At 39.7% G+C, this 25,301-nt stretch overlaps 2 protein-coding genes across 2 annotated transcripts in view; one reads left to right on the top strand and one right to left on the bottom strand.

The window, feature by feature from the left end:
• The window catches only part of rac1a (Rac family small GTPase 1a), a 10,433-nt gene extending 2,855 nt beyond the window's left edge, over positions 1–7,578 (top strand). Inside the window, exons 2-6 of the mRNA XM_061967469.2 lie at positions 2,146–2,217; positions 2,302–2,419; positions 4,087–4,149; positions 5,356–5,515; positions 6,573–7,578. Of these exons, the coding sequence (XP_061823453.1) occupies positions 2,146–2,217; positions 2,302–2,419; positions 4,087–4,149; positions 5,356–5,515; positions 6,573–6,703 (544 nt within the window). The 3' untranslated portion in view covers positions 6,704–7,578. The remainder of the gene's footprint in view (positions 1–2,145; positions 2,218–2,301; positions 2,420–4,086; positions 4,150–5,355; positions 5,516–6,572) is intronic.
• crym (crystallin, mu) lies at positions 7,055–25,301 on the bottom strand. The gene is made up of 8 exons (XM_061967468.2): positions 25,048–25,301; positions 10,004–10,154; positions 9,860–9,922; positions 9,687–9,788; positions 9,291–9,474; positions 9,104–9,225; positions 7,781–7,865; positions 7,055–7,714 (listed from the first exon to the last, which is right to left on the bottom strand). The coding sequence occupies exons 1-8, from the start codon at positions 25,212–25,214 to the stop codon at positions 7,644–7,646; spliced, it is 945 nt and encodes a 314-aa protein (XP_061823452.1). The 5' UTR covers positions 25,215–25,301; the 3' UTR covers positions 7,055–7,643.

Below are 25,301 nucleotides of genomic sequence, written 5' to 3'. Positions count from 1 at the left end.
GACATTATGTCCTTCACAAGTGTATGTAAACTTTTGACCACAAGTGTAAGTACCTATACTGCCTGGCAACCTTATGAACATTAGACAAGCCTACTACTTACTATCTTTGCCGATTATGTTCTCAATCCAAGGGTCAAACTCTTATTGATACAAAATATGATAAGGGTGTAACGATTCGTTTTGACCACGGTTTGATCTGATTCAGAATTTGTGGTTGCGGATACAATTCAAGGACGATATTATTTGTTTTAGGATAGTACGATCCGAAACGATTCAGTGAGTTGCAATCGATTCAGTAACTTTTTAGCAAACAAGATCACCTAGTTGACTGTGAAATAACTACTGGATACTAGACCCTGCAGGTGAAGTTTCCTATATTCTTGTTATGCAAGTAAATAAAAACGAATGGCCAATGCATTCACATCATATTTGAATAAATTAACAAGAGGAATCCTTTTCTGCACATGTTTTTAACATTCAATCAAGTTTCAACAAAACTACCGTAACCACCATTTTAACAGGAGATTTACCTGCTAAATAAAGTTCCCCAAACCGGCCCTACAATCATCTGTACATGGATTTAATTCTTTAAGATGTAAATAAACTTATCAATCAATCAATCAGTCAATCAAGCGTCTTTTTTGGCTTAAAGTTGTGTTGTAGCTTTATATTATTTTGTTGTGTTGTTTGTCTTTGTTGTGGCTTTTGCAATCGTGCTGTAGCTGCAAGTTTACGTTTGTTATGATTTTTTTCGACCACCGTAGGCACACACACGTTTGCCACAGACGGGCAAACAGACTTAACGTTTAACGTCCTCATCATTTAAAGTGCTTAACTTCATATATTAAATCTGCTGTTCTTAAATCCAATGTTTTCCGTTTTCTAGTATCGATAAAATCGATCGACCCCCTTTTAAAATGATCTTTGATCGATACTTACCTTCCAGGAAGCAAACTTGCCGATTACAGATCGATATACTTGAAAATTATGAATAAAAATTGGACCTATTGATATCAAACAATCGTTACACCTAGTAGATAATACACGTACCCACAATATTTTAGCTACACATTTAAAATACTTGTCGGTTTGATGCAAAGCAGTTGTAGCCACAGCAAACCACACCCACAACAATGCAGATTAACAAAACAAAACCAACTATTTTATGTTAAGGATGTCTAATCTTTTTAAATTATTTAACATGGTCATTTGTGAAATTGTACAACAGTCTGGTCAATTATGGAGTTAAAATGTGCAAAATTGGAAGATAAATGAGCAAAATACCTCAAGGATTTGTTCACACTGCAGGTCAATTCCATTTTTTTTGCCCAAATGTGACCTGTATCGGATTCATTCAAGTCAATATAAACTGTGTTGTTTTTTTTTTCAATTCTGACCCAGGCTTCTTTTGTATATGAATGAATATAAATACATCAGCTATATGTCCAATGTGACTGCAGTCTGAACGATCGAGTGGCGTTCATTCAACCACATTCGTCATTAGAAAACGATAAGCGTCATAATCATTTGCCAAAATAGACGGTTGCAAAATAAATAGATGACTAATGAGCATAAAAAGGCAAAAATAATGTTTTCAGAACTCACGCGAATGTTTCACCACTCCTGTCTTTGACTGCTCGCCCACATGCTCCTCAGAGCAGACGGCAAAGCAAAATGTCTCACAAACTACAAAAGACCAAAATGCTTGCCCGCTTCCTTCTTAAACTTCTACGCGCAATAATTTGGATCAGAAAATGTTGACTTTGAATGCACAAAATATTTGAAATGGCCACAAATGCGCCAGGACTGAAGCCCACTAGAATTGAAGCCATGTTTACTTCTGTATACACTGCAGCAGGTTTGATGTCATAACATCATGTCTTAATGCAAATTAGATTTTTGACATTGCATTTTATTTGTCATGTGAACCACTACATAAAAAGATTGGATTTAACAAAAAATCCAAATTGGACACCCTACACTGCAGTGTGATTGTAGCCCGAGTGAACCTAATACTTATAGTTGGATTGTTGCCTTTCCCCGGCTTACAATCAAGCAACAACATGTGCATCCCTGTGGCAAAAATGATATTATTCCCAATATGTTCTGACTGCATTTATTATAGGCTGTTGTTTCTCTTATCAGGGCTGTGGGTAAAACATGCCTGCTTATCAGCTACACTACCAATGCCTTCCCTGGAGAGTACATCCCCACAGTGTAAGCAAAACACACTACATTTCATGAATTCATATAAATGTCAAAGGTTTTGCCTTAGTTCATTTAGTGACGTTCTTCCTTCAGCTTTGACAACTACTCTGCCAATGTGATGGTGGACGGGAAGCCTGTGAACCTCGGCCTATGGGATACAGCGGGACAGGAGGACTACGACCGACTCCGACCGCTCTCCTACCCACAGACAGTACGTATACCAGCAGCGCAATGTTGACGTGCCTTCAGCTCGCCACCAGCCCTCTTGAGTCATCCGCAAGCCAGACCAGTGTGTGCACACTCAGCAATGTGGAGCCTTGTATCCATAGTACCTATACACGGTCTGGAAGGCAGCTGAAGGGAGAGAATGCAGCTCTTGTTTGCTACCTTTTGTCTTCTCTACAAGTATGTCTCTGTCCAACAGAGAATGGGAGTCAGTCTTAAGTTAACACATCATTTCGCTAATATTGTGTGAACCTGGCAACGTTGCTAACAATGAGGTCTGTTTTGATAATTATGTTTGATCCGCACTCACTAGCCACAACATTAAGTACCCCTACTGGGCTGCACGATTCTTCGATTTTAAATCATAATCCGATTAACTGGTGGTGTTAAAAGACATGAATATCGCTTTTTTTGCTATATCATGTCTTGCACCTCCAAGCTCCAAAAGGTGGCTATAGATCTGTGGCAGATGCCATGTAACTCTGCTCCACAACACAAAGCATACACATCTGCTTTGCCAGAAAATATGATGCAGGTTCTGCGGTGCCAATTTTGCGACTGTCACGCATTAAAAGTGAAAGACAGGAATGGACTCGCCTTGTGCATTTATTCAGTAATCAAACACAAGCGGTCACAAAAAGCGAAGTATTCACCATGTAGGCTACGATCTGCCTCCACAAGCCCAAGGAGTATGCATACAACTGCCGTGCAGAGTTTGTTGCTTGTTTTAATAATTCTTTAATAACTCTTTGTTTACAACTCTGCAGGATACTCAATCATATTGCCGCTAGTACTGTTGTCTACACTTTCGGTTCTACTCTACCGCTAAGACTTCTGGATAATGTCTTTACTCTACAAGCATCAACACACAGAAAACCTCCAGAAGCAACCCAACCTGTATCACTTCCATAAATGCCAAGAACCTAAAGACTTCCCCCATTTGGCAAAACAGTGCCTTCCTGGTTAAATATTTGTGGAATTTGCGGATTGCAGCTTTTTTATGGATCCGCAGCACACTGTGGAAATAAACAAAAAACCCACCAAAAATGAGAAATTAGAGCAAAAGGCGTAATGTAATGAGAAAAAGCAGAAATGTTGATACAAACAATGAATAAAGACAGAAAGATTTGTCTTAAGATATACTGTATGTATAACATTTCTTAAGCCTTTTTATTGCCCATTTCAGTACAGATAACATAATTCAGATAGGTCTTTATTGTCATTGCACAAGTACAACGAAACTTTGATGTCTTTGATGTCTACACACACCACCTCTTTGTTGTCTTATGTAGTTTTTACCCAAAAAAATTAATTGTAATCGAAAATTAAATTTTCTGAGGAAAATAATCTATTTTATTTTGGGTCAAAATTGTGCTTCACAAATCTTAAGTGTTGTATTCTTTTTTTGGTAAAAAGATAATGCTCACTGTTGGAAAGGTATAATGTTCATCTCACAATATGTTTATTGTTCATACATGATGTCTCAAATAGCAATAGCAGTATTTTCCAGAGATTGCATAAGAATGCTGAGATATGCTAGTGCTGAGCTCTTGGAATAAATGTCATTAGATAATGCAGAATATCTTTTTTAAGTGTGACCAAAACTAAGATGACTAATAGTGTTGTTTTTCTCTTCTTTTTTTTTTACCCAAGGACGTCTTCCTGATTTGCTTCTCACTGGTCAGCCCCGCCTCTTTTGAAAATGTTCGTGCTAAGGTGAGAAAAGATTCATAATCATAATTTTCAGGTAATGTTGTATGTTTTGGTGACAAGGGGAATTACTGAGTACAAATAGCCATGCTTACACTACATATATTGCACTTTTTAGTATTAGAATTTATTAAACGCAGAATAACCCCGAAATTGACATAAATGTGACTGAAATACTGTCATTGTGAGGAAAAGGACATTTGTTTGGGGAAAATAATGTGTTAAGTACCGCTCATTCGTCCCCAAACACTCAACCGCCCCATCCAGAGCTAAACAATATCGAGACGGCCACTTGACAAAGCGACTATACCTTGGAGCTAAAGCTAACAAGAACAATCTATACACCCACAACACATTTCATCTGCTTGTGTTGTTGTGAACAACATCGTCGATGTAAGATAAATCTCCTAACAGGGCAGCAGACGCAACGTAAGAGTCTCTCTTTTTTTTGTTTGTTTTTTTTCAGTTTTTTTTGTTTTTAAACAGCCTCGAGTCATCTCTATATGTCAAGCTGAGAACAGCACAGCACACTTCCCCCCCCTTCACAATAACATCAATACATCCAATCTGACTGCGCTAACAAAATAAAAGTTTCAAAAAAGTACCTTAACCTTAATGCACTTATTGATATGTTCACACAATCATCATGCTTTGACCTAAAATATTGGTAAAAATTATCCAAAGATGTTTTGCACCAATAAATGTGATGATTTGCGCATTTAATAACATTTTATTAAATTAAATTTACGACACAAGAAGCACACACTCTTTGGTGGTAAAATAATTATTAAAGATAAAAAACTGAATTTTAAAAAACTAAATGGAAAAACAGAATTGTTTATTTGTTTATATTACCATTTATTGCTGTTATTATTATTATTTTTTTAGTTGTTGTTTATTCGTTACTAATTTATATCCGCTGTTCTTATACATTTTATTTAAAGTTGAATTTTGGTGGTGCAACAAATGCTCATATTTTCAAATCGATAAAAATTGTGTTGTTATTCGGGATTTCAATATCATTCAAAATAATCGGGATTATTATTTGTCACGTAATCGTCAGTCCTAATCGTCACACTTCATGTTACCATAACTAGCACATTCCAAATTGTACGACTCTGCCTTTTGACTTTAGAGGTTCCGCTGTTGTATCCGTTGACATTACGTGACTGCAATCTTCTCACGCTCTTTTTGTCTTTGTGTGTTCACTAGTGGTACCCTGAGGTGAGACATCACTGCCCCAACACCCCCATCATCCTGGTGGGCACCAAGCTGGACCTGAGAGACGACAAGGACACCATCGAGAAGCTGAAGGAGAAGAAACTCTCGCCCATCATCTACCCTCAGGGCTTGGCCATGGCAAAAGAAATAAGTCAGTGCTTAAATACAGCGTAACTCCCACAGTCAAATTACGTTTTTGTAACTTAAAAAGGCCTTATATACGTCTCTGTTGTGGTTTTAACTTATTTACACACTTGTATTACAGTTTTTTTTTATTACGGAATGTTCAAAAAAAGCACAAGTTGACTTGCCTTTTCACTTTCTTCTACTTTCATGCGTATTTTATTAGTTGTTATTATTAAAATGTTTATTTTTATTTGTATGAACTAAAATGTTTCTTAAATCGCCAATGCTTAAATTAAATGCTTTATTGCAGTGACAGGGCTTCACGGTGGCAGAGGGGTTAGTGCATCTGCCTCACAATACGAAGGTCCTGAGTAGTCTTGGGTTCAATCCCGGGCTCGGGATCTTTCTGTGTGGAGTTTGCATGTTCTCCCCGTGACTGCGTGGGTTCCCTCCGGGTACTCCGGCTTCCTCCCACCTCCAAAGACATGCACCTGGGGATAAGTTGATTGGCAACACTAAATTGGCCCTAGTGTGTGGATGTGAGTGTGAATGTTGTCTGTCTATCTGTGTTGGCCCTGCGATGAGGTGGCGACTTGTCCAGGGTGTACCCCGCCTTCCGCCCGATTGTAGCTGAGATAGGCTCCAGCGCCCCCCGCGACCCCAAAGGGAATAAGCGGTAGAAAATGGATGGATGGATTGCAGTGACACTTTGACACTGGAACAGACTAATTGCAAAATACATGTTTCTGATTTACAAATTAGTTTTTAGATTAGAAGGAACATGAACATTTTGATTAAAGATTGTGGTTGACTGAATATTCCACTCAACATTGTTTTATTCCCAGTATTTTACTGGGAAGTACTGGGCTTGCTTTATTTAAAAGATTAACATTAGTTATAACTGTTGCTTATCTTACTGAAAAATAAATATGTTACATGAACACATTTGTTAAAATGACAATTTAATGTGTGTATAATAATGTCCCTGACTCCTTTGTACTAACAATAATACAGGATATTGGATTGAAATGCAGAGACTCTTTTAAGCACCAGATTTTTTACATTTTGATTTCACTCACCAGGCGCGGTGAAGTATCTGGAGTGTTCAGCGTTGACGCAGCGTGGCCTTAAGACAGTGTTTGACGAAGCCATCCGGGCAGTCCTGTGCCCCCCGCCCGTCAAGAAGAGGAGGAGGAAGTGCAGAATTTTGTAAAGGCAAGACGAGCACAGCTGCAGTCCTAACTCGCACACTAAGATGAAAGCGTTTGTTGGCTGTCAGCTTTCCTCGTGGAAGCGAATCTTTGCTCATGTCAGTGCATTGATTAGATCAGAGGAGCTCCTTGTAAATTAATTTTTAGGTTCAACTGGAGCACTCAGGCAATTCTGGCTGAATTTCGGGTTTATGAAGTCAGGATTTTTACAAACAGTGATTTTATGAAGAAATTGCTGCTGCCTTCATGTCATCTTAACTCTATGAGAAGAGAATTGAGAATGTTTAATTGGGTTGTGGATCCCTTGACAGATGGTTAAAAAGGCACAAAGTGGTAAAAGCAACGTTTTAAAAAAAATAATAATTTCCTGTTTATTTTCAGTCATTCTCTGGATAACAGTGTTTGAAGGACTTTTTGTTTACCATCGAACGCTAAAATGTTTTATTTAGTTTTTACTTGCAGGCATACATACTGCTTACAATGTTATGAAAAACCGGCTTGGTGAAAAGCGTAGTTGAAGTTAAAATAAGTGTGTACACATAAGAGTTCAGTATTTCGACACTAATTTGCGAAGGTGCAGAAAATATGCTCTGCTTTTGTTTGGTTTTACTTTATTGCTTTCTTGTGTTTAACATTTCACTTTGAATTATTAGTCCTGTCATGACATTCAGATCCCACATATTGCTGTGTTTCATTCTGAGCCAGTGAGTGTCGTACAGTGTGACCGTCAGCTGTAACGGTTTTATTTTTAATTCAGCAATGATCAAATCTGGGCTCATTTTAACAGTGTTTTCAGTTCTGCTCACTTGTGCACACATGCTTTAATACGGTATGATTTGACATGTTTTATAAGTAAATAAAGACATCAAAAATGCAATCACATTATGATTGTTTGAGTAATTTGTTAGCCATGCAATGAATGATCTTTAAACAGGGTTGATTTCAAACTACTTGACTTGCTTTCCATTGGTCAAACACTAACTTGGCACTCACTGCATCTTGAAGACCCATTCCTAGGGGGGAGAAACAAACATTATGGAAAAACTTTTCACTTAATTGGACACATTTGAAATGCGTACCCAGAGATTTAAACACAGTCGTCTTTTCTCTGAGCGCAGGTTTTCTTCCATTGATGATTTCCCCAAGCTCTGCAAACACCTGAGCCTGATGAATAACAACAAAAATATGAGATCACTTTTTACCGGTATTAATACACTTAAGTGGGGCAGTGTTTTTCAACCACTAATTTGCCGTGGGAAATGCAATTTCACCTAATTAGACAAAAAAACATTTTTTGCAGACCAATGAATATCATCCGCAAATAATGTGCCGTTGTTGAATGTCTATGCTGTCTAGTTATTGGAAGAGTAACCATCCAATACTTTGCCATATCAGTTGGTGGCAGCATGCAGCTTGTTGCTTTGTAGGCCTACTTTGAGACAAGAGAATTAGTAATGCCTGGATGGTTATGGTTTAAATTCATATCAAACATTTGTGTCAGGTATATGACGAGAACGACTTTATATTTTCAATACAGCCTACTGAGTAAAAAATGTTTTAAATGTTCTGCTAGTAGTGTGCCTCTGGATTTTTTCAATGAAGAAAATGTGCCATACACTACTTGTGTAGTAAATTTCGCAGTGATGTCGATAATATTTTATGAAAGTTACAGTATGCAAACGGAGGGGCAAAACATGGGAGTTTCCTGGAGAAAACTGTAGGGTTACAAACAGCTCTGAGTATAATATAATGCAGGTCTACAACCACTAGCGGTGGGTCAAACGATACTGATGCATCGATGCCTTATAAAACACAAGGAGTGATACTGCGTCCCTTGATGTGTGTGTCACACAAATATGTGACCAATACAGCCGCTGTGTCATTTTGACTGCAAAGCTCCAAACTGTTTTTATCAGGAAGTGCTTTTTTTGGCTCACCTATCACCTTTCATACTAAATGAAGTCGGAGGAGTGGTGAACCGTGTTTGATATTAATTTTCATCTCATCACTTCAAAAGTAACAAAAGAAAACGGAAACATTCCGAAATGGGGGATCGTGTTGATCTTATAGCGCGAAATAAGGTTAACTTATTTTGCTTGTTTAACATTCCGCCCATTGATCAGAGCTGCATTTTTCATATCCTTTGCTGCTGAGCTATGTTTGAAAATAACAAAAACAATTACATTTGCTTACTATTAATGTTATTTGCAGGTTGAATGTTGTGACTATTTTATTGTAACATTATGAAACACTAAGACATTATCATTGCAGTGTCCATACAGCTAGTGATTGTGCCATACGAGGCGTCATTTACCTATCAAAATGAGCAATATGATAGTGTCATACATTGGTCCTTATACTGTATGTACATTAACGCTTTAATTTGGACGTTGGTGACTGACCCCAGAAAGGAGGATGTCACCAGACTCGGTCACGGCTCCCTCCCTGCTGTCAGCATAGACCACCGCCTCCGCCATCAGCACGTCATCCAGCTCCCTCCAGTTTGGGTGGCAAGCTCCCACCGCTGATGGGCGACAAGAAAATCTTAATGCCCTACATGAACTCAGTGAGTAATTAAAAGTTCCTCACCTGCCACATGAGCTCCTTGTTTGACCCAGCGTCCAAAGAGCACCGGCTCTGAACTTGTGGTTACCGTCACTATGACGTCGGCTCCCCTCACTGCCGTCTCTGCTGAGTCGCAAACGCTCACGGGTCCGGTGACTGAATTTCGAAACTTCTCCATCCCTTGTTTCCTGTGGCCCCACACTCGCACCTGGTTGTGGAGAGCGTTATAAACAAATGATAATAGCTGGGGTTTTGTTATTATGTTCCCGTTTGTGTTGTCTTCTATATTGAGGATTTAGCTGTTACACTGCACTCAAACATTAACAGCCCTTTATGGTAATATTTAACTTGGTGGTTAAAGATTATTTTAGATCTTACGTTTGAGTTTTTTGGCAAGTATACTGTGATTCTTCTTAGTACCTCTTTGAATGAAAACATCTCAGTGAACACATTATAATGACTCAGGGCCTGTTGGCCGGTTCCCAAGATGGCCATCACCTCCGCTTGGGGAGACATCAGCAACTGTTTGAACACACTTTCCAAAAGTTAGTGGCGGTCTGGAATGACAACGAAAAAGAAAGCGGAGCGTAAACCTTTGCAGAGATGGCGGACACAGCAGCCGTCCTCATGCACGTGATGACATTTCCTTCCATCACCTGCAGATTGATGTTCAAATAACTTGTCATGTATACATGTATATGTGTGTGTTTTTGTAGTGTAACATGAGTGTCACTCACAGCTTTCACGCTTCCAATCTCAGGGTCCAGCAGCACCACTGTGGCCTGAACTGTTGGTAATTCGGAGCCTTTCTCCCGGTTGTAGAAACACACAAACTTTGTGCACAGGACTCCATCATTTTCCATGTAAGAAGGCATTAATCCCAGGTAACTGTTTAAAGAAAAAAAATTCAAGTCATACAAGTATTTATCTTCCTGGCCTAAACACATTTTATAATTATTAGTACCATAGTGTATTTTTTTTTTTTTTAACTGTTATTTTTCACTTTGTAGCTATTCCTTGCTGTTTGTATCCAATCACATTTCAGGAATTTGTGTTGTAAACTAAATCTTTGTCGTTTCCAATTATTGGTGATTTACAGGGGTGGTTTTAACTTTTCGATTACTGTAAACCACGTCACGCTTTGTTAGTTGTCAAAGTTTAGCTAATAACGTTAGCTCGCATTAAATGCACTGTACAGTCTACCGTAACATGACTGCAAGTTGTTAGTTAATTACCAATGTAAATACCAATAATGGTGGGTTTTTTTTTTTGTAATTTTGAGCAAGTTGTTATACAAACAGAAAGTTGGCCATTTTGTTTAGAAATGTTTTATCAGAAACTTTCTTTACTTTAAAGGTCCCCCACTATGCAAAAAATATACTTTTTCCATTATGTTTTGACAGTCCTTAGAGTCTGTTTCTGACCACTGTGACCTCACTTATAAGAATTGAGGCACTCCGAATTCGGGAGATGGCGGGGGGGTTTGGTGGTAGCGGGGTGTGTATTTTGTAGCGTCCCGGAAGAGTTAGTGCTGGAAGGGGTTCTGGGTATTTGTTCTGTTGTGTTTGTTGTGTTACGGTGCGGATGTTCTCCCGAAATGTGTTTGTCATTCTTGTTTGGTGTGGGTTCACAGTGTGGCGCATATTTGTAACAGTGTTAAAGTTGTTTATACGGCCACCCTCAGTGTGACCTGTATGGCTGTTGATCAAGTATGCCTTGCATTCACGTGTGTGTGTGTGTGTGTGTGTGTGTGTGTGTGTGTGTGTGTGTGTGTGTGTGTGTGTGTGTGTGTGTGTGTGTGTGTGTGTGTGTGTGTGTGTGTGTGTAAGCTGCACATATTATGTGACTGGGCCGGCACACTGTATGGAAGAAAAGCGGACGTGACAGCAGGTTGTAGAGTACGCTAAAGGCAGTGACTTTAAGGCACGCCCCCAATTTTGTTGTCCGGGTGGAAATTCTGGAGAATGGTTGCCCTGGGAGATTTTCGGGAGGGGCACTGAAATTCGGTAGTCTCCCGGGAGGGTTGGCAAGTATGAGTATTAGCGGTGAATGCGGTGTTACAGCGGCGGTGCCGCTGTATAATACCGACGGGCCAGCTCTAATATTAATTTGATATTGCCTCAAGGGCCAAATGAAATTACACGGCGGGCCAAATTTGGCCCGCGGGCCAGAGTTTGACACCCATGCCATACTTGTAATGATATATTCCTCTTTTCTATTTCTATTCCCTCCTCTTATTACTCCTACACTCCTCTGGAATTTGTAATATTTCCTACCCTTTTTTCTTTTATTCCAATTATCCTGCCATTTTTTGACTATACTTTTCACTTTTCCATTAGTGTGATTAATTTCTATGTTTATTTCAGTTTTAATTGTTGTTTGCTTGCTTTACATACCTATCTGCTAGTTTGTTCCCATCAGCTCTGACGTGAGCAGGTACCCAGAGAAATGTTACCACATTTCCAGCTTTATGTATTCTAAAGATTTTCGGAACTATTTCATATATTAAATCCTGTCTTGTCTTTGAAGCTATATATTTTATGCTGACGCTGCGGTCCGAGCACACAACTTTAATTGCTTTATTTTCCTCTATCCAATTAACTGCCATGTAAATTGCTATTAATTCCCCTGTAAACAACAATGACTTGTCACAAATTATTTTATTAAAAACTATGTTTTTGTGGAATAACTACTTTATTTTTTAAAGCTTTAGATGCAGCTGTATATATTTTTGACATATTCTAAATTTTTTTACTCAATACATTTTTCAATCTGACAATGATTTAAACTTCTGTTCTTTAATAGTTGCATATTCACATCTGGGATGTCGTATGCCAGGAATTGGTATATTATCATCAATTTGATCTATTTTACATATATCTCCAATTATCCATCCAAAACTCTAAATCTTTTTTTCCGGCAATTTAGTAGTACTTGATGATATCCCGCCATCAACCCCTTCCATCTCAATCCAGTCACAAATCAGATAATGTCTTACCGCCAAAATATTCAAGTTGATACTCTCACGGATCATAGCAATGACACCGTCCTCTACGCATTATCGAAGAGCTACCCAAAATTCAGGCAAGACCCGCCTTACGGTGCTTCTGATTGGTTTTAATTGAGTGGTGACTTTTGTACTTGGTTAAAGGTGCCATATGTAATAATTGAAGGTCAAGTCATCATTAAATGGCTCTGATATGTCAAAAGGCATTAATAAATCATGTTCTTTTCGAATACCTTTATAACTGATAATGGTAGTTCAGCCGGGAAATGCTAATTTCGAAATTAGATTTACAGGCCCGAAATATTGTTATTGTTTTCATTTCGATGCCCCACCCTCTACCGTTTGACCAATTAGAAAGTCTGTGAGTGTGTCACATCCAGGTTGCCAGTTACGCACCGCCATCTTCGTCTGGCTACTGCCACTGGTAAAGTTACTAAACATGTCAGACCTTAGTAAATCTAAAAGGCGTTGTTACGATTCTCAACTTATTCATGACAAAGCCAGGAACAAAATGAGGATTTGTATCGGGGATGCCTTTGAAAGATGGAGATGATTGAGGACAGAGAACATTTTTTCATCTGACGCCAAACTTGCTAATTTCCTCCTTGATAGGTAAGTCAGGCATTTACGTTTTTTTATTACTTGTAATAAATGGAAATGGACATTTCGTATGTAAACTATATTGTATATATATATATATCTTGTCTAACAAAGCTAGTATGTTCGTACAACGAATGCTTAGCATGCTCGCCCAGTCAATGGCACATATGGGGTGGTATTTGCTAGGCACAATATTATGCATTACGTGTAATGATTTTCTACTTTGTGTATTGACATGGTAGTAGGCTATATGATTTATGCGTGACGTGGTTTTTGTGTAACGTGGGTTGGCTCACAGAATTGCACTTTGCACTGAAAGATGGTGATGTGCATACATGGTAGAGAATGCAGTGCGTCAGGTTGGATGCAACATGGAGTTATGCTGAACGAAATGTGGCGGTAATTTTACTGTTGGCCTTGGCTTGCCATCAAAGTAGGCCTGTGCGATATATAATATATTATTACATATTATTATTTATAATTATTTCGATGGTGGTCCGTGCTGTCAAACTAGACATTTTAGCAGGGTAATGCCAACAATCTGTCCCGACTCCCGACGAAAATATTGCTGCGTAACTTTACAAATACATTTGGCTAATCGACATCAGTAAAATGTGGCAGAATTACTTAGTAAACCATCTTGCAAGAAGCATAAACAAGAGAAACCTACAGCGTAGGACTCGTCAATTGCCATTTCAAGTTCCTTGGAGTATGATTCGGATTTGGCTGCGTATCTGGCAACCTCAGTCATGGAGAGTGGGAGGGGACTACTGAATTTTGACCGTGGTTGAAGTACCATTTCTGGCCACATTACTACATATGGTACCTTTTAAATTCTGACTCAAGAGACTGATAGATTGGTTAGCTTTGTCGGTCACGGCAGCCCGTGAGGACCAAAGTTCAATCATCATGGAAATAATCAATATAAAGTAGTGAATGGGGAAATATAAGCATGAGAAATAATCTAGTGTGGCGTGAAAAAAGGTTAAGTTGTGTGACTGTCACATTCAAAGCGTGAGGCTTGACAGCTCTGCATTTACTTTGTCAGAGACAGGGTGGACAAACACAACTCATTAGCCTTAAAGCTACAGACAATGTGGTCCCAACAAGGCTTATATGGGCTGTTTGGTTGTTTACTAACTTTACTACTAAATTTCTATATTCTGGCTTTGAGAACGTACAAACCCCGTTTCCATATGAGTTGGGAAATTGTGTTAGATGTAAATATAAACGGAATACAACGATTTGCAAATCATTTTCAACCCATATTCAGTTGAATATGCTACAAAGACAACATATTTGATGTTCAAACTGATAAACCTTTTTTTTTGTGCAAATAATCATTAACTTTAGAATTTGATGCCAGCAACACGTGACAAAGAAGTTGGGAAAGGTGGCAATAAATACTGATAAAGTTGAGGAATGCTCATCAAACACTTATTTGGAACATCCCACAGGTGAACAGGCAAATTGGGAACAGGTGGGTGCCATGATTGGGTATAAAAGTAGATTCCATGAAATGCTCAGTCTTTCACAAACAAGAATGGGACGAGGGTCACCACTTTGTCAACAAATGCGTGAGCAAATCGTTGAACAGTTTAAGAAAAACCTTTCTCAACCAGCTATTGCAAGGAATTTAGGGATTTCACCATCTACGGTCCGTAATATCATCAAAGGGTTCAGAGAATCTGGAGAAATCACTGCACGTAAGCAGCTAAGCCCGTGACCTTCGATCCCTCAGGCTGTACTGCATCAACAAGCGACATCAGTGTGTAAAGAATATCACCACATGGGCTCAGGAACACTTCAGAAACCCACTGTCAGTAACTACAGTTGGTCGCTACATCTGTAAGTACAAGTTAAAACTCTCCTATGCAAGGCGAAAACCGTTTAACAACAACACCCAGAAACGCTGTCGGCTTCGCTGGGCCTGAGCTCATCTAAGATGGACTGATACAAAGGGGAAAAGTGTTCTGTGGTCTAACGAGTCCACATTTCAAATTGTTTTTGGAAACTGTGGACGTCGTGTCCTCTGGACCAAAGAGGAAAAGAACCATCTGGATTGTTTTAGGCGCAAAGTTGAAAAGCCAGCATCTGTGATGGTATGGGGGTGTATTAGTGCCCAAGACATGGGTAACTTACACATCTGTGAAGGCGCCATTAATGCTGAAAGGTACATACAGGTTTTGGAGCAACATATGTTGCCATCCAAGCAACGTTACCATAAGCAGGGGCGTCCTGCTTATTTTAGCAAGACAATGCCAAGCCACGTGTTATATCAACGTGGCTTCATAGTAAAAGAGTGCGGGTACTAGACTGGCCTGCCTGTAGTCCAGACCTGTCTCCCATTGAAAATGTCTGGCGCATTATGAAGCCTAAAATACCACAACGGAGACCCCCGGACTGTTGAACAACTTAAGCTGTACATCAAGCAAGAATGGGAAAGAATTCCACCTGACAAGCTTAAAAAATGTGTCTCCTCAGTTCCCAAACATTTACTGAGTGTTGTTAAAAGGAAAGGCCATGTAACACAGTGGTGAACATGCCCTTTCCCAACTACTTTGGCACGTGTTGCAGCCATGAAATTCTAAGTTAATTATTATTTGCAAAAATAAAATAAAGTTTATGAGTTTGAACATCAAATATCTTGTCTTTGTAGTGCATTCAATTGAATATGGGTTGAAAAGGATTTGCAAATCATTGTATTCCGTTTATATTTACATCTAACACAATTTCCCAACTCATATGGAAACGGGGTTTGTAAATTATGGTCCGTGTAACACACACGCATTAGTTGTCTGATAATGACAGCGATTTGGCTTAGCTTATAATGTTACCCATCATTGAATGTATCGTAACACACTGTGACTGAAAATTGTTAGTTTTTTCTTTGCGACTGTTTTTGTGTATGGGCACGTGGTCCAGGTGTGCACCGAACAAATTCCTCGAACGTAACTACATACAAACGTACATAGACGTGCACACGCATCGGCTTTGGGTATTGCTAGCTGTTATTGAATGTATATTCTTTCAAAGCAACAACAACATTACTGCAAATTGTTTCTTGCTTCACTTGGACTGCTTTTGTATGTGTGCGCGCACTCCTTACGCGTGAGGGTGAGTGACTGCCATAAACTGAACACCAATCATGTTTTTCGGGCTGGTAAAATTTTTTTATTACATAACCTTAGGAATTGTGGAAAATATAGACAATTGTAAAACAACTGTGTTCTATTTAACCACTAATGGTAACATAAACCCAGGGCCGGCCCGTGGCATAGGCCGTATAGGCAAATGCTAAGGGCGCCGTCCATCAGGGGGCGCCACGCCAGTGCCACAAATGTTGGAGAAAAAAAAAAAGAAAAGTTGGTACTATTATTTCTAAATACAAAAAATAATCCCACGTTAATTAAAATGCAAAGTAAAGCCTATATAATAGAAATATTATTTGTTACAATATTACGCCCCTCCCCCCGCACGGTGCGCCCCCTCCCTTCCCGTATCATGACTCTTTTTGGACGTCACCACATCAAAAAATCAACACAAGATGTCAAAACGGCCAAAACTGTCAGGTGCCCAGGGAAGAAAAAAGAGAAAAGAAGAGGAGGAGAAACGAGAAAAAGACAGAGATAGCAGGTAGGTAACGTTAGCCTACATGAAATTATTTGTCTGTTACAGAATGTGATAGTAACCTGGCTTTTTAGCATTAAGCTAATGTTACATGATTCGGCAATTGCTAATCAATAAATAGCTAGTTCTGTTTTAACGTCGGGTTAATATTGTGGAGGGGGCTAAATTGTCATGGAAAATAATAATGTAACGTTAGGTAATTACAGTACTCCCACCTTACATTCCTCAGGGACATTTGTATTAGATCTTTTAAGCAGGTGTTTTTTGTTTACATTGTTATTGCCTTCTGGTTAGCTAATGTTTGCCCTGCAGGTAATAGTCACTTTTCCACCCCTTTATATATTAGGTATAGTTGTAAGCCTAGTTGTTAAAGTGCACATCATTAATGTTAATTAAGCAATATGTATGTAAAAAATATTGTATTTCATATATTCATTTTTTATTTTTTGCATTCATTTATTTATTCATATTTGTTTTATCTTGTTAACTATTCTGATTGTTAATTTGCTTTCTTTAAGTAAAAAAAAGGTCAAAGACAAAGCTATTCGGTTTCTTGTGAGTATATAAACTTCACTGCCGATGTGGGGGGGGCGCCACCTAAAATCTTGCCTAGGGCGCCAGATTGGTTAGGGCCGGGCCTGCATAAACCAGACAATGGTGTTTTTGTGTTATTTTTTGCTTTGAAAAATGTATCATTTGATAATTAAGTTGCAAACAATCCCTTTATTAAGACTTTTTAAACTGTCTCAATTTCAGCTCGAAGGCAAAATTTTGGGCAACCATTTGAAATGATTAAAAAATATAATATGGGACAATTGACAATTGAATGCTCCAATTTGCATGTATCCTGGTTAAAATGTTTCGACTATCCTCAGAATCCGCTATTTCAAAGAAAGAACGTTTCACATGATGCTACTATGAATAATCCATCTTGCCCTTTATTGTGTGCCAGAATTGCAGAACTCCGTTCTGCTACTCACACATCTTAATGGAGAATGAGTGGTGGCTTGCCAAGGCTTGTGATTTTCAGCACTTTGCTGATGACCATGATTTCCACGTTTTTTATAACACTGTTAAAACAATATAAGGTCCAACCAGAGGTTCCACAGTTCCTGTGAGGTCGGCTGATGACCAGACACTTATCAAAGACCATCAGCGGTGTCTTGGCTCACTGTTCTGAGGACCTTAGTGCGCTCTTGAACTGTGTCAATCCAGTCGACCCTGTGGCAATCAAGTGTCTCCCATGCCTCCCTCCATTTAAAGAAATAGACTCAGCCCCAAACTTTGACAAGACCACACAATCTATTAAAACCCTGAAAAACAATAAGGTGGCAGGACCTGACGGTATCCCTGGTGAGGTTTTTAAGCATGGTGGGTACCTGCTTCCTCGACAACTTCACCTTTTCATCTGCGACCTACGGAAAGCCGAACGTCTTCCCCAACACTGAAAGGACGCCAACATTGTAACCATGTTGGTGTAGTGGTGTGGGTGGCCGAGAGTCAGAGCCATATAAAGTTAAAATACCAATGATTGTCACCAGGGGCGCCGAAAAGGGGGGGTAAAGGAGACGGATTCTAGGGGCCCATGATGGAGGGGGGCCCAGAGAGGCCCCTAATGATGATGAAATTATAATACAGAAAAAATAATGACACTGTGTTGGGGGCCCTGTAAAGATTCTTTTCATGGGGCCTAAAATCCCTAGCGGCGCCCCTGATTGTCACACACAATTAAACTAGGTGTATGCATTTGAACCATCACCCTTGATATCCCCCTGGGAGGTGAGTGGAGCAGTGAGCAGCAGCGGTGGCCGCACCCGGGAATAATTTTTCGTGATTTAACTCTCAACCCTTGATGCTGAGTGCCAAGCAGGGAGGTAATGGGTCCCATTGTTATAGTCTTTGGTATGACTCGGCCGTGGTTTGAACTCACAACCTACCGATCTCAGGGCGGACACTCTAACCCAGGGGTCGGCAACACGCGGCTCTAGAGCCGCATGCGGCTCTTTAGCGCCGCCCTAGTGGCTCTCTGGAGCTTTTTCAAAAATGTATGAAAAATGGAAAAAGATGAGGGGAAAAAAATATATATTTTTTGTTTTAATATGGTTTCTGTAGGAGGACAAACATGACACAAACCTCCCTAATTGTTATAAAGCACATTGTTTATATTAAACATGCTTCACTGACTCAAGTATTTGGCGAGCGCCGTTTTGTCCTACTAATTTTGGCGGTTCTTGAACTCACCGTAGTTTGTTTACAACTTTACATGTATAACTTTCTCCGACTTTCGAGGACGTGTTTTATGGCACTTCTTTTTCTGTCTCATTTTGTCCACCAAACTTTTAGCGTTGTGCATGAATGCACAAAGGTGAGATTTGTTGATGTTATTGACTTGTGTGGAGTGCTAATCAGACATATTTGGTCACTGCAAGACTGCAACCTAATCGATGCTAACATGCTATTTAGGCTAGCTATATGTACATATTGCATCATTATGCCTAATTTGTAGCTATATTTGAGGTCATTTAGTTTCCTTTAAGTCATCTCAATTCAATGTATACCCAGGTAACACCTAATGTTAGCGTAACGTTACTGTATGGTTCTCGTTTGGTTATGCAAGATGAGAACATTCTAAGAACATTCTCAGAACATATCAAAACCTATGACACACAAAATATTTGCCTGCAATGGAAACAGCAACCGTTAGGCTTTTCAAAGTGTTTTTTTTCGCAAATTTACTTTATATACATTATGTAGTAACGTTTCCCTAACGTTCCGCGAACGTGTTGTGTTTTTCGAGTAATCTGACGCGCATGCGCGTAGAATCTTCCCTAAGACAAAGAAGGACTATATCTCATGACACACTATCTGTATGTAATATGGCTTTTAATTTGTTGCGGCTCCAGACAGATTTGTTTTTGTATTTTTGGTCCAATATGGCTCTTTCAACATTTTGGGTTGCCAACCCCTGCTCTAACCACTTTGAGGTTAAGGTTAGTGTAAACCAGTCCTCTTCAACATTTAAATGGCAGCAGTGACATTCCTGCCCCGGCCCAAATATCAACTAGAAGACGGTATTGCCTACGGATACCACCTAATTGACGGCAGCCTGATCAACCTGCGACGACTCCAAGCCGTAGCAGAGACCAGAACTGCAACGATATTGGATTTACAGTTTGCTGACGACAAAGCCATTCATCCGTCACACAGCCAAAGGACTGCAAAGGACACTTGACATAATCCCTGATACTTACGGAAGCACAGGGCTCGTCATCAATAGCAGGAAGACAGAGTTTCTTTTCCAGCAGTCCAGTCAGGATTACCAACCCACTCTTGCGCCTTTTAAGGTTGGAGAAGTTGAAATTCATCAGACTCACATCTTTGCTAACCTTGGCAAGTTGGCAGCATCCTGTCCTCCTATAACATCGATGACGAAGAGGACAACAGAATCTGACAGGCCATGAGTACAAACCCCGTTTCCATATGAGTTGGGAAATTGTGTTAGATGTAAATATAAACGGAATACAAGGATTTGCAAATCATTTTCAACCCATATTCAGTTCAGTTTGATGTTCAAACTGATAAACATTTTTTTTTTGTTGCAAATAATCATTAACTTTAGAATTTGATGCCAGCAACACGTGACAAAGAAGTTGGGAAAGGTGGCAATAAATACTGATAACGTTGAGGAATGCTCATCAAAACACTTATTTGGAACATCCAACAGGTGTGCAGGCTAATTTGGAACAAGTGGGTGCCATGATTGGGTATAAAAACAGCTTCCCAAAAAATGCTCAGTCTTTCACAAGAAAGGATGGGGCAAGGTTCACTCCTTTGTCCACAACTGCGAGCAAATAGTCAAACAGTTTAAGAACAACGTTTCTCAAAGTGCAATTGCAAGAAATTTAGGAATTTCAACATCTACGGTCCATAATATCATCAAAATGTTCAGAGAATCTGGAGAAATCACTCCACGTAAGCGGCCTGGCCGGAAACCAACATTGAATGACCGTGACCTTCGATCCCTCGGACGACACTGTATGAAAAACCGACATCAATCTCTAAAGGATATCACCACATGGGCTCAGGAATACTTCAGAAAACCACTGTCACTAAATACAGTTCGTCCATACATCTGTAATTGCAAGTTAAAGCTCTACTATGCAAAGCAAAAGCCATTTATCAACACCATCCAGAAACGCCGACGGCTTCTCTGGGCCCGAGATCATCTAAGATGGACTCATGCAAAGTGGAAAAGTGTTCTGTGGTCTGACGAGTCCACATTTCAAATTGTTTTTGGAAATATTCGACATCGTGTCATCCGGACCAAAGGAGAAGCGAACCATCCAGACTGTTATCGACGCAAAGTTCAAAAGCCAGCATCTGTGATGGTATGGGGGTGCATTAGTGCCCAAGGCATGGGTAACTTACACTTCTGTGAAGGCACCATTAATGCTGAAAGGTACATACAGGTTTTGTAAAAACATATGCTGCCATCTAAGTGCCGTCTTTTTCATGGACGCCCCTGCTTATTTCAGCAAGACAATGCCAAGCCACATTCAGCACGTGTTACAACAGCGTGGCTTCGTAAAAAAAGAGTGCGGGTACTTTCCTGGACCGCCTGCAGTCCAGACCTGTCTCCCATTGAAAATGTGTGGCGCATTATGAAGCGTAAAATACGACAGCGGAGACCCCGGACTGTTGAACGACTGAAGCTCTACATAAAACAAGAATGGGAAAGAATTCCACTTTCAAAGCTTCAACAATTACTTTCCTCAGTTCCCAATCGTTTATTGAGTGTTGTTAAAAGAAAAGGTGATGTAACAAAGTGGTGAACATGCCCTTTCCCAACTACTTTGGCACGTGTTGCAGCCATGAAATTCTAAGTTAATTATTATTTGTAAAAAAAAAAAAAAGTTTATGAGTTTGAACATCAAATATCTTGTCTTTGTAGTGCATTCAATTGAATATGGGTTGAAAAGGATTTGCAAATCATTGTATTCCGTTTATATTTACATCTAACACAATTTCCCAACTCATATGGAAACGGGGTTTGTACCTTTTAATCGTCTTTCAAGTCTGGTTTTCAGAAATCGAAACATTCCCATTCCCACCAAAGCTGCTGTCCACAAGGCTGTGTATATCTCTGCCCTCCTGTATGGCTGTGAGCACTGGACCTTATACAGGGCCCACATGAAGAGTCTTGAGGCCTTTCATATGGGATCACCTGAGCAGACTGCGTTCCACACGTCACCATACCACAGCGCACTGGCTGCATAAGTGTTGAAGCCCTGATCATCGAGTGTCAGCTCAGATGGGTCGGCCATGAATGCCGCTTGGAAGTAAACTGACTCCCCCGTACAATTGTCTATGGAGAACTTACTACCGGTCGCTGTAGTGTAGGAGGGCAAAAGAAACGTCTTAAAGATCACCTTAAAGCGACCCTCGAGAAGTGTGGGGAGGATCCTTCCAACTTGGAGCAACTTGCTAATGGCCGAGAGACTTTGAGGTCAACTTGTCACCGCGCTGTAGAAGACTTTGAGGCTTCCTGGGTGCAAGCCCTTGAGGAGCAGCGCTGAAGACTTAATAAGCTCATAAAGATCCTCTTTCTCCAAGCGAGGACATATTATACCCCACATGTGGGAGAAGGTGTGGCTCAGACTTCGGACTTAGCAGTCATCAAAGAAGTCAGTGCAGCCACCCGACCTGATCTTTCACTCGTCACTCATCTATTCACAACCCCGGCAACTAATCATCATTATGGGAGGCAAGACGAGCCTCAGTATTATTGCCTATATGGTTCTCAAACTTTTTTCACCAAGTACCACTTCAGAAAAACTTGGCTCTACATCTACAAGTACCACCATAGTGACCCACATTAAAATACAGTAGTGTAGTAGGCCAAAGTATTCATGAAAAACAAGGCAGAGGTCTTATTTAACCAGTATATTTAATATTTTTGGCCACTGTAACGTTACACACAGTTTGAACAGTAACACTGTGTTTGAATGTAGGCAAATAAAACCCTACTTATATAATGAATCAAATAAAATGAAGAGCACGTAAAAGTTAAATATCAAAATACAGTTTTAAGATTTAATGAAAATGTACTTCAAAGGTAAATAAAACTGTGCTGTACTTAAATGTAGTTGGTGGGAAAAAAATCAAAACAGGCTAAGAATGGCGGCAGTTTTTGACGTTTCTTAACTTCAGTGACGGATGTTGTGGTTTCCCATGGCCTCAGAGGCATCGTTGTTACGTGCAGATTTCTCCGGCAATGTTCGTCTTTGTTTACGTGAGTTTGGCGTGTTGACTGGCAGGGAGGCGTAAGCGGAGAATGTGTGTTGAGTGACAAGAATCAGACGTGTTTGTGTCTATGGCCTACAGTAGTCGGCTTGTAACGACTTCCATGATCAACTTTTGATAACAGCTCGAGTCATGTCGTTACAAGATTAAATTAAGTGATTCTTTGGCGTAGCACTAGATGGAGCCCATGTACTACTAGCAGTTCGCGTAACACAGTTTGAACATAACTGATAGTAACTACTCACTACTAGCCGGTGTTGGTAAGAAGGCCTTAGAGTATAACGGCGTTATTAACCACACATCAGCTGCCTGGAGAAAGAGAAGGGGCGGGGATGATGAGGCTGTTGTGAAAGCGCTGATGATGATTGGCTGGGTGGGTGGATCATGCCCTGCTTATGCTTTCTGACTGCATGCTCTGATTGACACAAAATAAGCACGCGATATTTGCGACGTGTCGGAGCCCGAGAGATTCAAAGGTAGCGTTCTCAAACTGCAAGTACCGGCACTACTTTTCGCTAATTGAAATTAAAGGCAAGAATGTTTATGTAACATGCACGCTATGTCCAGGAAAAAAGCGTTTATCCACGCCTGCCTCGAGCAACTTGACTGGCACCTCACATCAACACATGCCGACATGACACTTGTTGCTGCTGCTCATCCAACCCCAGGCTCAAATGCAGCCAAGTTTTTTTTTTTAAATCAGATTCATCCCATTTTGGAATTTGGATTAATCATTAATTATGATTACTCACTTGCAAAATTAGCTTAAGAAAAGACCCTAATATTTGTACACAAATGCAATTTTATTGTCAGAATGTCATGCAGAAACATTAAACTTTTTACTTAAATGCATGTCAAAACTTGTTGACAGTTTTATCTAAAGTTCTTTCAGGCTTTATTTTGTGTACAGGTGCAGAAATTGTTCCTTTGTGTCTTGATACCTACCGTATTGGGTTGTATGCTTTCAATATTTTACGAAATATTTATTTTTTATACATTTTTATTTCTATGCATATCATATGGCACAGTGCAATCAGTGCAGTTCCGGTAATATAAACATATTTGACATCAAAGATGTTATCGAACGTAAAAGTGTGTCAAATATCAAAATGAAAAATAATGTCACAATTACTAGTTACTCTTACAATGAGGTAGCTGAGTTACTAACTCAATTACTTTTTTGGGGAGAAGTAATTTGTAACTGTAACTAATTACAAAACCCAAAACCAGTGAAGTTGGCACGTTGTGTAAATGGTAAATAAAAACAGAATACAATGATTTGCTAATCCTTTTCAACCTATATTCAATTGAATAGACTTCAAAGACAAGATACTTAACGTTCCAACTGGAAAAGTTTGTTAGTTTTTGCAAATATTAGCTCATTTGGAATTTGATGCCTGCAACATGTTCCAAAAAACCTGGCACAAGTGGCAAAAAAGACTGAGAAAGTTGAGGAATGCTCATCAAACACTTATTTGGAACATCCCACAGGTGAACAGGTGTTGAAAAGCTGAAAGGTACATACAGGTTTTGGAGCAACATATGTTGCCATCCAAGCAACGTTATCATGGACGCCCCTGCTTATTTCAGCAAGACAATGCCAAGCCACGTGTTACAACAACGTGGCTTCGTAGTAAAAGAGTGCGGGTACTAGACTGGCCTGCCTGTAGTCCAGACCTGTCTCCCACTGAAAATGTGTGGTACATTATGAAGCGTCAAATACCACAACAGAGACCGCGGACTGTTGAACAACTTAAGCTGTACATCAAGCAAGAATGGGAAATAATTCCATCTGAAAAGCTTCAAAAATTGGTCTCGTCAGTTCCCAAACGTTTACTGAGTGTTGTTAAAAGGAAAGGTCATGTATGGTAACACAGTGGTAAAAATGCCCCTGTGCCAACTTTTTTGCAGCGTGTTGCTGCCATTAAATTCTAAGTTAATGATTATATTTGCAACAAAAAATTAAGTTTCTCAGTTCGAACATTACATATCTTGTCTTTGCTGTCTATTCAATTGAATATAAGTTGAAAAGGATTTGCAAATCATTGTATTGTTTTTGTTTACCATTTACACAACATGCCAACTTCACTGATTTGGGGTTTTGTATTTTTTCAAGGGAAGATGACCAACATTGCCACTGGCACCAGCTCAACAGAATTTGCATACATTGCATTGTTATTGTCAAATAGAGTTGTATACTATACTGTTGATGTTTTGAGCTCACACGATCATGCAGCCTACCCTTTAAATTTTTGCAGAGGCAGCGTGGTCCTCACAGGCTGGATTACTTCCGCAGGATCTCTTGTGGAAAATTTGGCCAAAGCTTCCTCCAGACGAGGGATCAGATCTCGGTATTGTAACACACGAGCAATCTGATTGTCCAGAATGAAAAGTGGTGGCTCGGCCATTGTTGGTGCTATACTTTTGTCGCTGTACTTGCACGGGAATGCTGGCTCTGAGGTCTGAGCAGAGTTGCGTTCAAGACAGAGTTGCAA

Source organism: Nerophis lumbriciformis, linkage group LG11, assembly GCF_033978685.3.
Source record: "Nerophis lumbriciformis linkage group LG11, RoL_Nlum_v2.1, whole genome shotgun sequence".
Taxonomy (NCBI): domain Eukaryota; kingdom Metazoa; phylum Chordata; class Actinopteri; order Syngnathiformes; family Syngnathidae; genus Nerophis; species Nerophis lumbriciformis.
Note: the sequence above shows the minus strand (reverse complement) of the source record. Positions and strands in the feature narration are given on the sequence as shown.

What these genes read in the sequence shown, in the direction of transcription:
- crym (XM_061967468.2), bottom strand. Translation starts at nt 25,214, where the DNA reads ATGGCCGAGCCACCACTTTTCATTCTGGACAATCAGATTGCTCGTGTG. An exon ending in AGATTGGAAGCGTGAAAGCT is followed by an intron (nt 9,923 to 10,003) that starts GTGAGTGACACT and finishes ATCAATCTGCAG; the next exon opens with GTGATGGAAGGAAATGTCAT. An exon ending in AGATGTTTTCATTCAAAGAG is followed by an intron (nt 9,475 to 9,686) that starts GTACTAAGAAGA and finishes CTCCACAACCAG; the next exon opens with GTGCGAGTGTGGGGCCACAG.